This window comes from Paramisgurnus dabryanus, chromosome 19 (genome assembly GCF_030506205.2).
Source record: "Paramisgurnus dabryanus chromosome 19, PD_genome_1.1, whole genome shotgun sequence".
Lineage (NCBI taxonomy): Eukaryota > Metazoa > Chordata > Actinopteri > Cypriniformes > Cobitidae > Paramisgurnus > Paramisgurnus dabryanus.
Window position 1 is genome coordinate 9,013,065 of NC_133355.1, and position 13,362 is coordinate 9,026,426.

Here is a 13,362-nt window from a genome sequence, read left to right on the forward strand (position 1 = left end):
AAGGGAAGCCAAATTTCAATTACCTATTTTTTCACGCTTGCAGAGATTGGTTTATCAAAACTAAATTACTGGGTTTCTATTTTTTATATTTTCTAGGTTGCTAGAAGCACCGGGGTTACAATTACAGCACTTAAACATGGAAAAAGTCAGATTTTCAAGATATGTCCCCTTTAAAGTTTAGATTTTCTAAATAAGTCTAAAGGGGGTCGCACACCAAACGTGCAGCTCAGCGCCACTCACATAGTTTAACATTAAATTACATCATATTTGTCCCAAATCATTAACCATTAACATTGGCTGCTACTGTATAGTTTGCATTTTGAAGTAGACGCTATCTGACTAAGCTCGCTCTATTTAATGTGCACTTCTCGTCTGGTGTGCGACCCCCTCAAAAGATCTACTTCTTGACATATTCATGAATCTATACAGTAAATGGAAATCTGTAATAGATCAATAATCTTGGAGACCTACCCAATACAAAAACAGGCATGAAGGCTCCAGATGGGATGGGCATGGTGGTGGAAACTGCTGACATCCAGAACTGTGAGGTGAATAATAATGATTTTAAATATAGCTGGCCTAATTGTGAAATCTATAAAACGGTTGTCAGCAAAATGTGTAATAATCTAACACAAGAAAAATGATTGTATCAGCAGCTTTAAAATATGTCTGAAATTGCAGATAATGACAGAAATTAAGGTTTCATCTCAGACACCTACAGCAGACAAGTTTGACATGAAAAGCCATGAGACAATGCATGGTTGATGCTATATGTGCATAATTTTTTTCTTCGATTTTTTTTAACTGATTGAAAAATCTATTTTTCTTCCTTATAGGAGTAAAGCATAGGTAATGTTAAGTTAAAATAATATTTTTTTATGCTTTTAACCCCAACACCTTCTGTTGTGTCACACTTGTAAGCCCTGCGCATAAAAATATAGTTGGTCCAAAATCCTATTTCACATTGCTACACTACAAACAAATATTTTCTGATTGCTTGTGATTTTCTTCCTTCAAGGCAACAGTTACTGTTTGTGAGGACAAGAAATGCACTTGTTGCAATGCATGTTATTAAGACAGTAAATAAAAAACATAAATAGTTAAATACTGTACCACAGATGGACCTTGAGATGGAAAGGTTAAGATAAATAGGAAAGAAAAAAAATCGAAGGACAAATGTCTGAGAGACAAATGTGAACAAGACTTTGAAAAATGACCAACCTTCATGATGAAGAAGAGAATTAGAATGATAAAGACGCTGACGTCAGGGTGAAACCAGATAGCTGAGCGTCCAATACCAGGTGGTAGAGATGAACTCACTATTTTAGTCCAGGTGAAGTTATCAAACAGAGAGTTGATGCATTCTCTGGGCATCAGCTGGAAAATAAACCATTCACAGTTGATTTAGCCCAAATGATTCAAAAAACAGTATAAGCATTATGGATGATCCTCAGAGATTTACATTACATTTATGCTTTTGACAGGCGCTTTAATCCAAAGCGACTTTTGGGTACAAGTTTACATTTTTAGCAGTCTCTAATATTCAAACCCATGACATTGGCGCTGTTGAGCCACAGGAATATTTTGTATCAAAATGAACAAAATTGTTGGTGTCACTTGTTAACAGATGCTTCCAATTCTGACCTCTCCAGCCATAAATTGTCCAAAGCCCGGGGGGAATGTCAGCGTCGTAATCACTAAGGTCACAACAGCAGGGAAAATCAGCCGACTGGGAAGAAAAAAAAGTGACACGTGTCCGTGAACTAATTCCAAAAATGATCATTACAGCAAATGAACTCAGCAGACAGCAATGCACATCACACTGTCATTAACTACTTAAATCAAAGCATTAAAAATATGTACCCAGCTTTCACAGTGGCTGTGACCTTTCAAAATGTACAGCTTTGCACTTAAAGGTGCATTGTGTAAGTTTAAGAAGCACCTCTTTACAGAAATGCAATATAATATACATAACTATATTATTAGTTGTGTATAAAGACTTTACATAATGAACGGTTCTTTTTTATTACCTTAAAGCAACACAATGTAGTTTCCATGTAAAAATGACTTACAGCTCCCCCATGTGGTTGAAAAGCTGCAGGCAGGGGGAGGGGCGGGGCTGTGTGCTCTACCCTCCACCGCCACTTTAAGAGTGTGCTTGTAGCAGCTAGGAGGCTGCTCAGGTTGCAGCAACAGTACAATTTGTCCAGTTAAAAGTTGTTCTATCACTGAAATTATTTTAGAGACATTATTTAAAGGTAAAAAAAACTACATAGTGTTGCTTTAAAATGAGCCGTTTATACAGTTTGGGTCACCATTTTACGTCGCCATGTTTCTACAGAAGCCCTTAAACTGTTCTAAAGAGCGCATTTGGTCAATACCGTATTGGTACCAAATGTATAAAGTACATATATGTACCGCTAAAGGGTACTGGCACAGTAACTGCTGGTGTACATATTTTGCAGAGGTGGAAAAAGTAATAAAATATTGTACTCAAGTAAAAGTAAAGTTACTTTTATAATATTTTACTTAAGTAAAAGTAAAGTTACTGGTCTAAAAATCTACTCAAGTAAAAGTAAAAAGTAAATCATTTTAACTTTACTCAAGAGTAAAAGTTACTTTTTTTAAAGCGGGGAGAGGTGGAGGATTCTAGTATAGTTCAAAAACGACAAGGGAATATAAATCTCAAACTAGTTGTTTTTAATTGTAGGAACATCTTTACAATTAAAGTGCAATAAAAAAAGTTAATAAAATAAAAAGCTTTTTCAAACTAAGAAACATTCATGGAATTGTTTAATGATTTTTACATTATTTTTTTTTTTTTAAATAAAAGAGTTATGCACTTTTGAAGGTGGTCAGCAGCTAGTAAATACAATCACTATAGTAAGGTTGTATTGATGTATTGCTGGTAACATACATTATTTTATTAATCTATAGTTTAAATGAGCTTAACATGAGATGAGTGCCATGGCTATATACTTTTGACACGTTTATTGTCTAGCTTTCCTGACCTGGGTACCTGATGTCAGACCTTTATTCTTCTCTCTCTCTCTCTCTCTCTCTCTGCAATGTCTAATGACCTGCGCATTCTCGAGGACGTTTTGAAGTTGTGTTTGACTTGACGCAAAGCTGGTAAACCTCGGAAGGTAATGTGCATGGTATTAAAAATGCGTTGTGCAAAAGAGCGGTAAAAACCCGGTCTTTTCGTACTCAAGAGCATGAATCCTACCTTTCATGTGAAAGAAACACTCGCTTCGCGTCAGTGGAAAATGGTCGCTTAAATATGACCAGGGGTTTCTTTCATAAGACTTGAACTGAGGCAGGTCTGCATTAGCGCGCCTTTCTCGTCCGTCTCCACGGTTCATTTTGCACTTTCCCCGCCCATCAATCATCCTTTGCGCGTCTTTATCACCTTTCCTTTTTTAAAATATTTTTTTACTCAGTAACGCATATGATTTAAAATGTAGCGAAGTACCATACTTTAAACAAAACATACTTAAGTAAAAGTAAAAGTACAGATTTTAAAAACTACTCAAAAAAGTAAAAGTACACAAAAAAACTACTCAATTACAGTAACGTGAGTAAATGTAATTCGTTACTTTCCACCTCTGATATTTTGACAATTTTTTAGCAGTGTGTATATATATAAATATATAAGTCTTACTGTTTTGTTAGGAAGCGGGTGAGAATGTTCGGTTTCCTCATGAACAGGACAACTTGACGGTTCAGGTAAACAAAGAAAGCTCCAAGAAAGCCACATGATATCCTGCAGAAAAACAATAAGAAGCAAAAACATATCACATCATTTATTATGCAATAAACTGCACTCCAATCAAAAACTGTTAGTGAAATCCAATGTAATGAGAAACACATTCTCGGTTATACATCCCACATTTGTTACATTTTCAAAAGTTATAATGCAACTATGTGAATTTAAAGAGCACCTATCGTCTGATTCACGATTTTGCATTTCCTTTGGTGTGAAAGTGTGTATTAGTACATGTAAGTACACAACATGCAAAAGGTTCAAACCCCAAAGTAAACAATGACGCAAGTTATAGTCTCCAATGTAAAACTCACAGCCTGTAAGTTAAAGGAACAGTATGTAGGATTGTGGCCAAAACTGGTATTGCAATCCCAAAACTTGTGGCTAAAACTGGTACTGCAATCACACAGCTGTGGCCAATACACAAAATGACAACATAAACATCAGTCGAGGGCTGCAACTCCACTTTTTAAATTACAATATCCTGGCCAGACCACTGTTGTCAGTGATATAAGTATTTGAAATGAAAATGATTTCTTAATGTCTAGTGACATATCAGGGCCATTTTATCATTAATTGATATAAACTTCTTACATACTGTTCCTTTAACTCCTGTTAGCATTGCATTGTGAGTCAATCTTTCAAACATAGTAAGGAGCGTCACATATCCGGCTGACGTCAGGAAATTCAAGCCGATCACAATGTACAGATTAGCTGGCCAATCAGGGACAGAGATGTTCACAAGTCTCTGAGCTCGAGTCCGAGTCAAGTCTGAAGTCTTTGACCTCGAGTCCAAGTCAAGTCTGAAGTCTTTGAGCTTGAGTCCAAGTCAAGTCTGAAGTCTCTGGGCTCGAGTCCAAGTCAAGTCTCAAGTCTCGTTGTAACAAATAAAACTCTAATAACAAAAAGAAATTATAAACATTTATAAAAAAAACAAAGTTGCACATTAAGTAAGGTCAGTGGTGTAGTCTAGATTTTTGTAGTGAGTATACTGTGATTTTTCCCTCTCACCCTTATGACACTCGTCCCAGCGCAACGCACCACTCACACTCACAGATGCATACAGTATGGATCTTCATGTAACAGAGCATTCTGAAAGTGTACTCATAAACACATAAACTGAATGTGTTATCAACATGTCAATTTATTATAAGAAAAAAAAGAGTTTAACAGCCAATGGGTTTACAGCTGGGGAAACTGGACTGATTTTTAGACTGGTTTAGTGTTAATTAACATCTAACTTGGGGCCAAAACTTACTCAACTGTTAATTAAAATTAAATAAACTGTTTACAATCTTCAATCCGTGGCTAACACACGCATTGAAGAAGAAAAATATCCACTCTTTCAATAGCTATTATCTGACAACTATTGATAACATTACCATGTGTAATTTAATGGTGTAAATGTTTTTAATTAATACACATTTAAGATGACCATGAATTAACTCTAATTTGCATAGTCATTGATATAAAAAGCTTATTTTTTGCATATAATACAAGCATTGTCTAAAAATGAAAATAGGCTTTTACTTTTATTATTACAAGACCATCATGTAGCCTAATATTAGACACCAAAACCAAAGTGAAGAAAATTATCTTTAATTTGCAAGTCTGAACTGAACATCAACGCAGACATGAATTTCCTCACAGAAGTTTAAGATCATATACATCTTGAACGTAGATATATAAATGAACACAGAGAAGGGAAGTTTAACACTGTGAAGCACAAGCAAACATGCTGAAGGCAGCTAAAAACCATCAGGATATAATCACGGGCTTATTTTATTGCACTTGAAACCTTATCTATTAAACTGGACTGATGATTTAAATGTTGTTAACTCTCGGATTTCATGTTGAAGCACTGCTCCACTCGTTCACTGCTCCATATGGACAATTCCTGTTTGTTTACAGTGTCACGTGAGCAGCTAAACTGCAGGTTCGAGTTCATTTGGCGTTAAGCAGACCTCTTGGTGATGTCAAAGTACCGCGAGAGCGATTCAAAGCAGATTTCTCCATGTGATAACTGAAATCGCTCTCGCGGTACTTTGTTGTCACTCGCCTGTGGGTTCTTGTGGCGCCACAGCAGTCTGCTCCCCAGTCACTCTAGATCCGCTATAGTATTAATTTGATTTCATACGCCGATCGGATCGCGCAGTTCGGCAGGTACAGTATGACACAAAGTAGCGCAACTCTGGACCTAACTGGAGCCGGACCGGATACACTGAACCGCATGTGCGTACAGAAATCTGCTCACTTGAGCCCCTTTTTGCGGTTAAATTGTTTAACCATTTAAACAATTGCAAGCCTTAGAAACACGTTAATGATTAACTTACCCTATTTAAATTGCATATTAATCCGCAAATCGCATGCGAGCTGAACCGCGGATCCGTCACAGCACTACCCATAGCTTCAGATGAATGCCACAGCAGCAGCTGCCTGCAGGTACAGTCGACATGTATGTTCGCGGCCAAATACGTCACGTGTTACGTCGTGGGCAGGTTGTAGGTAACGGAGGGAGCTATGACAGCGAGCTTATCAGACGTTTCCTAAAAATAAACATTGTTCACGAGTCGCGCGGCTCGAGTCCGAGTCGAGTCTGAAGTCTTTGAGGGTCGAGTCTCAAGTCGAGTCTGAAGTCACTGTGTGTGCGACTTAAGTCGCACTCGAGTCCGAGTCTCAAACTCGAGTCCCCATCTCTGATCAGGGACACAACACTTTTCAGACCGATGAGTTTTGTACAAAATCAGTGCCTTTCAGGAAGAGAGTGAAATCTGGAACTACAAAAATGTACGGTATGTGGAAAATAATGTGTTTTTAACCATAAACCACGCAAACACATTGTATTATACTAAATACACAAAATAACATTCTTTTTAAGCAATGAAATAGGTGCCCTTTAATTCAGCAAGTGTTACAAAAGTGTCAGTATGGCGCACGCACACACATCTTCAGGATTGTGCCCTCACCACGGACGGCACGCTCTCGGCCCGCGCTCTCACCCAATAATGGCGAACGCTGGGAGCTCCTGTAGATCGAAGGGAAAATCCATTCGGAAGTTGGTGCGGAAGAGAGCAGTGATGGTCACTGAGAAAAATTGAAAAGTTGGATGCAGATTATAAAGGCATAGAAGTTAAAGGTCCCATGTCCCCATCCTGATGTCTTTCGGCAATATGGTTTCTCACCTGCATCTTTATTGAACACAGACAGCACTCTGAATATAAAAGCACTGAATGTGGCAGCGAAGTAGCCCCTCCAGTAGTTTCTCACAGCAAAATAGGTTGATGTGACCTCAATGCTGAACAACACACCTTGATGCAGCATACAGAAGAGAAGAACAATATTAAGGCATGAATGCCAATAACTGGATAAAAAAGCTTTTTTATATAAAAATGATCTAAATTGTGTTTACACTGCAAAAACATTGAAACATCCGTATAGCAACATAAATGTACTTCCAAAGCAAACTGCATTTTTGAGACGTTTTATAAATGTAACAAAATGTATTCTGATATGATCAAAATAAAATAAGAAAAAACTAATTGCAGATGATGTGAAAAAACAAACTCAAAATACTCTCAAAACTTCAAAAACAATTCATTTTTTGTCCTTACACTTTTATCATACTCGATTGATTTTTTTTATTAAATGTTTTTCAACAGTAACCAATATTGTAGCTTAAATAGGATAATGGTAGTGGCGGCTCGTGACTACTCATCCGAGGGACGCAAATTCAAAATAAGTGTTCGGAGTGTCATGTGTGTTGCTTGCGTTTTCAAAATATGTGTTTGTTGCGTAATGTGAACCATGTGCATCACGTGTTTTGTCAAAATAAGTGCCTGTTGCATACGCGTCAAAACCGTTTATGATAAAAGAGATGGCGGGCGTCTCTTTTATCATAAACCCTTTAGACGCGTCTGCAGCAGGCACGTTATGCACACAGGATCTCTCGACACGCAGAACACATATTTTGAAATAAGGAACTACACACATGACGGGATACATACATGTTTTGACAAACTTCGCATTGAGCACCCTCGTAAAAAGATGTCACCGGCCACCACTGATAGTAAAGAAAGTATTTTCTTTATATTGAAACACCATTTAAATTTTTTTTTAATTACTTCACCTCCAAGAGGGGTCCCAAAACAGCATCCGACCCCCACAGCACAACCCACTGTGAGGATGTCTGCGTAACAGTATGGGCTCTACTGACACAAAACAGACAAAAAGATGAAAATACAGGTGGGTGATGATGGGAAACTTTAATGGAAATATAAATGCCCTGCATGATTTATCAGCCCTGTCCTCGAATATAATGCATACTAAAATAAATCTACCCTGTCATTGGATGATAAATGGGGGTGTGGTGTTTTTTGAACGGAGAGGCCAAAATCTCCATGTACTTCTGTTTACCTGATAGACTCCAGAGAAGAAGGACATAAACCTGCTGAGCACAGCCGCACAGATACTGGCTATGTGAACGAAAGGACCCTGATACACACAAAAAACAAGAAAACAGAGGTTAAGTGATAATCAAGCGCCAAAGGATCACTTATTTGGAATCACAGTGTTATTTTTAGTCAGTTGTCCATTCTTTTAAATGGCAATACAAATGCCAAACTCAGAAAAAGCTGAATTAAAAGTTGTACCTCTTTACCAACTGGCAATCCACTGCCGAGGCCAGCAGTGAGTCCAACCACTTTGGCAATAAATGCTTTGAGTGTCAAATACTCCTTTAGGACAACACCTCGGAGGATGGTTTTCAGCTCTGGAATACCAGAGCCTGAGGAAAAATGAGAGTCAGAACGTGAAAAAAAGGCACAAGAGTGTTCAGAGAGTTAAATACAAAGATGGTATTGGACACAAATGCAAAAAAATAGCTAAAACTGATAATAGATAATCTGTTCAGAGATGTTGAATTGAAGAAGGTAGCTGATGAACCAGCAGGTGGCAATCATATCACCAAAACAGATTTTCAACTTTAAGAAATTGAATGATGCAAGATTTATAGTAAAGCACTATTTTTAATCGGACATAAGAAAAGAGTAAATGAATTTAAAGATTACAAAGATTACCGACTCCTCTTTTAACCTTAGTGGAAATTGCAAAAGATATTTTTTCTTTCAGTCTCTAAAGTACATTAATGCAAAAGTGAAGAAGCAGCAGAAATGACATAAAAGCGGGGAGTACACACCAATGGCCTGAGGAGCAAGCAGGTGGCAGAACAGAGAGGCAAATATGATGAGTGCCATAGGATAGAAAACCCAGACCAGGTACTGCAGTGCGATGTTTCCCTTCAACTCCCCATAAAACCATTTATAGGCTGAAAACAGGGAGAAAAACAGGTAGAGCCATGCAGAGCAAAATCGTGTTTTAGGAGAGGTAAGAGAAGGTGCAAAATAACATTAGATAATTTAATGCAAAATGTAAGGTAAAAAAAGATAAAAACAATAAATAAACACGACTTAAGGGGAATAAAGTAAATAGAGAAACTTAAGTTTCAGGGGCGCATGCCGCATTTCATGAAATTGCACATACCCTTTTACCAGGGGCGGCTCGTGACTTCTCTTCCGAAGGGCGCAAATTCAAAATATGTGTTCGGAGTGTCATGTATGTTGCTCGTGTTTTCAAATAATGTGTTTGTTGCGTCATGTGAACCATGTGCATCACGTGTTTTGTCAAAATAAGTTGGGGAGCTCAGACTGTAAATATTATAGATATTAATATTAAACATTTTAAATGAGAGATCATTTTAACCACCTTATCTTGCCATTGTAAGCAATGACACTTTAAATCTAAACTAAAGACATCTCTTAAACAAAACATTCACATACTTTGTCTAGTAAATATACTTATCACGCAATTGTAAGCTTGTCCGAAACAAAGGATTCACATAACTCGTCTGGGTAATATACTTATGCCGCAATAGTTAACCTGTCTGGAACCGAGCGGATTTTAAACCACAATACTGTGTGACACTTGTGTGAAAGGCCCCTAATCAAATAGGATTTTGTTTCTCTTTCCCTGTCTCGTCCTCGATCCCGAAGACAATGAGATTAACATGTTAATGTTTTAAATTTCCATAACATTTTATAAAATAGTACCTATTATATAGTATATCCCCTATAGAATCAGCTATGTCTGGCTCTTCCTCAATGTTTTTTTTTCCTAGGACTTTTTCCTTCTGACTAAAAAGCCACGAGGTAGGAGTTTTTTTCAACCCCTAGGGAGTCAGCTGACATTGGCTAACTTAGCACCCTCTTCTATACGTTGCATTATTACTACGCCGCTCGCTAGTACGGTTTAATTGAGCCACTGTACTCTGCTGCTTTTGTTGTCAACCGATTTTTCTGTGTTTTCTCCTGCATTTATTAATGTAAAGCTGCTTTGAAACAATTAAATAATTGTGAAAAACGCTATATAAATAAAATTGAATATTAATAAAAAAATATTTTAGGCAGAAACCAGTGGATGGGTACTGATTTGCAGTTCTATATCTATTTATTTATCAACAGTGTTTGAAGTTTGCCAGTACACAGCTCTGTGATCAATTTTATTGGAAAATGTATGATGACATATATCCTACATTAATGTCATAATGAATAGTATGACAAGTCCAAAAGTATGCTGTTTTATGTACGCTTGGGAAAGTTGCAAGTTCATAGTAAAACATTTTTCAACAACAGTAAGACCAGTAAGTAACAGCAGGTGGCAGATAGTGACCTTGTGGAATTCTGGGAAGTGTAGTACCTTGAAGACTCTTTGCACTTGCATAATCCATACTCCAGCTTACTAATGCCATAGTAATACCCAGGAGCACCAGGAAGATCCAGTCTTCTCCCAATTTAGAGACTAGGAACTTCTGTACTCGAGCCACACAATCTAACGTGAAATATTACAATCAATCACCCCTACAATCAGATCTCTATGCCATACGTACACTTGCAGGACTACTGCAGGTATTTCACCCTGACCTCTGCACTTGGAATAAGAGCGGCGTTTCTTGAATGAGGAGGTCTGTGTCTGCTCTTGCTCCTGTTTGTCAGGAGCACTCCCTGTCTCCAGCTGTTGATGATGGTGGCTGTGATGGCGGTGGCTATGATGACGATTTCCACTGTGAGTCTGTCCATGGTGACCATGATGGTGGTGGTGCCCATGGTGGTGCCCGTGGTGATGATGCCCACCATGTTTTTTCCGCTGCCTCTCTGTTAGTAGGCGGGTGGCCTCTCTTCGCTGGGACCCACCAGGGGGTTCCCTGTACTCGCCATATAGCTGCTCACAGAAAGCAATAAACTTTTACCAATAAACAATAAAACAGGGTTGATGAGGTTGTGACAGAATGAAAGTATTACATTTGTTGGGTGAGCAATACTTTTAGGAGCTTTGCTTAAAGATGCAATAGTGACAGAGTGAGAAATATTTCAGCTAACTGCCCAAAGTCACCCTTAAACTCCCAAAAGGATAACATTATAAACTATAAAAGAGAAACTCAAAAGAAAAAGATGTTGCCCTAGTTTTCATGAACAACATGAAGTGTATAAGAGGTGAGAAGGGAGTCCAAAAATAGAGGAAAATCTACATGCTTGAGAAGATCCACCAGCGGAAGAGAGGTGGTCTACATTTAGATTTATAACCACCTGGATGAAACCCAGACAAGACATCTGGAAGATACATTACCTATGCACGCACACACACACACACACACACACACACACACACACACGCACGCGCACGCACGCACGCACACACACACACACACACACACACACGAAGTTTAACACCTTACTTTTTTGCCTTGAATATCTGTTCCCCAAATCTGATATCTGAACATAAACATTAAACATTTCACAAAACTAAAACATGTATTATTTTTAGTTTCTGTACAGAGAACATTAACTTCATTAAACTTCAACTAAAGTGTTTCAACTATTTTTAGCACTCACAACTCAACTAAGTAAATGACTAAGGTTATAAGTAGATCAAAAGAGTAAGTGCAATACAGGCAAGTGTTTCAGTCATCTTGACTCTGCTGTCTCTTCTCTGGTGCCAGGTTTATTTTTTGTGAATAAGCTAATACAATATTTCAAATCAGCATATTTTATCCAAAAGCCATGTAATAGGCAGGATAATGTTACATCCAGCTGGTTGTATTTGCAATATAAACCCTGACAGGGTGATCAGAAACTCCCTTTCGAAATGTTACCATGGTTTTACAAATGGTTATCAGTATGCAAAAAAATAAAAAACATGATTACTTTAAAAAACATGGTAAAAAGCTTTTTTTAAAGGGTGAAGCAGACATTATCTCTACTTAAAGAGGACATATCATGAAAATCTGACGTTGTTCATGTTTAAGTGCTATAATGGGTCCCCATCAACCTAGAATGTGTGAAAAATATCAACCCAGTAACTTAGTTTTGGTAAACCATTCTCTGCAAGCATGTGAAAAAATAGCTCATTGAAATTTGGCTCCCCCTGTGATGTCAGAAGGGGAAAATACCGCCCCTTAATCTGCACTATCCAACCACTGCACTGTCATTTAGAGCAGAGATCAGCTCATTTGCATTTTAAAGGACACACCTAAAAACAGCACATTTTGCTCACAAAGTGTCAATTTTAACAAGCTGTAATAAATCATCTATATGGTGTTTTAAGCTAAAATTTCACAGAAGTAACATCCTATGGAGACACCAAAGATTTATTTGACATCTTAAAAAAGTCTTGTGAAATGTCCCCTTTAATATAATATAATAATAATATAATCTGTATCTTTCCACATGCTGAAGATCAACTCTTAATGCTTTTGTTTTAACCCATGGTTTGGGAAAATATGGACATTTTCTTGGTTAATTTAACTAAAAGGATAGGTTATATTTTACCCAACCATGGGTTGAAGCAACCCAGCTTTTCAGTGCAGTGCATGTGCTTTTACTTTATCATTAACATTACAAGGTGGAAAAACAAAGACAAACAATCAAATAACATAAATAATCGTTTAAGAAATGTACAAGTATTGATAGAAACTTACAAAACAGTGTATGAATTGAATGCTTAACAAAATGTCACCTCAACAAAGCAAAAGTCAAATGAGCGCCATCTATTGGCTGACACATGAAACAGACGGATTTGCTCATTCATTCCTATTAATATGTTGCGTTCACGCGTTATTACCATAGACTGTTAAAAGATGATTACCGTTAGTTTGTGATGACATCACGTGACCTTCAACTCGAAAGATGTTCACATTCTCGAACTGGGGATATTGCGTACTGTAGCAATAATCTAGCGATAAACTTATCTGTAGCAAAAGTAACAACATAAAATAAAATCCGTGTGAAAGAATATTGTGGCAGCTGTAAAATAAACAAATACAATATTAAATTACATTTTAATTCTTCTTCTAAATATTGCAGCACACAGAAAGTGCGTCAGGTAACATAATAATATCATAAGTGGAAGTCCTTCCGCGTGAGGTTGCAGCGGTCACGTGGTACTAAGAAGTCGTAGCGCTCAGAAAACTCCCAGTCCACAAGATGTAATTACGAACTCTACGAGGATGTGAACGCTTTTTAGACGGTGTAATATTGTAATTACGA

At 37.5% G+C, this 13,362-nt stretch overlaps 1 protein-coding gene across 2 annotated transcripts in view; it reads right to left on the reverse strand.

Moving 5' to 3' along the window:
* Nucleotides 1-13,362, reverse strand: part of clcn1a (chloride channel, voltage-sensitive 1a) — a 34,073-nt gene that overhangs the window by 14,794 nt on the left and 5,917 nt on the right. For both annotated transcript variants that reach the window (XR_010544298.1, XM_065287904.1), the window contains exons 2-13: nt 10,741-11,038; nt 10,517-10,648; nt 8,961-9,089; nt 8,416-8,549; nt 8,180-8,257; nt 7,893-7,971; nt 6,949-7,074; nt 6,766-6,850; nt 3,665-3,766; nt 1,645-1,729; nt 1,222-1,377; nt 472-541 (exon numbers count right to left, since the gene is read on the reverse strand). Coding sequence is in view for 1 of the 2 variants with exons in the window: in XM_065287904.1 (XP_065143976.1) it covers nt 472-541; nt 1,222-1,377; nt 1,645-1,729; nt 3,665-3,766; nt 6,766-6,850; nt 6,949-7,074; nt 7,893-7,971; nt 8,180-8,257; nt 8,416-8,549; nt 8,961-9,089; nt 10,517-10,648; nt 10,741-11,038 (1,474 nt within the window). In the remaining variant the exon portion in view is untranslated. The remainder of the gene's footprint in view (nt 1-471; nt 542-1,221; nt 1,378-1,644; nt 1,730-3,664; nt 3,767-6,765; nt 6,851-6,948; nt 7,075-7,892; nt 7,972-8,179; nt 8,258-8,415; nt 8,550-8,960; nt 9,090-10,516; nt 10,649-10,740; nt 11,039-13,362) is intronic.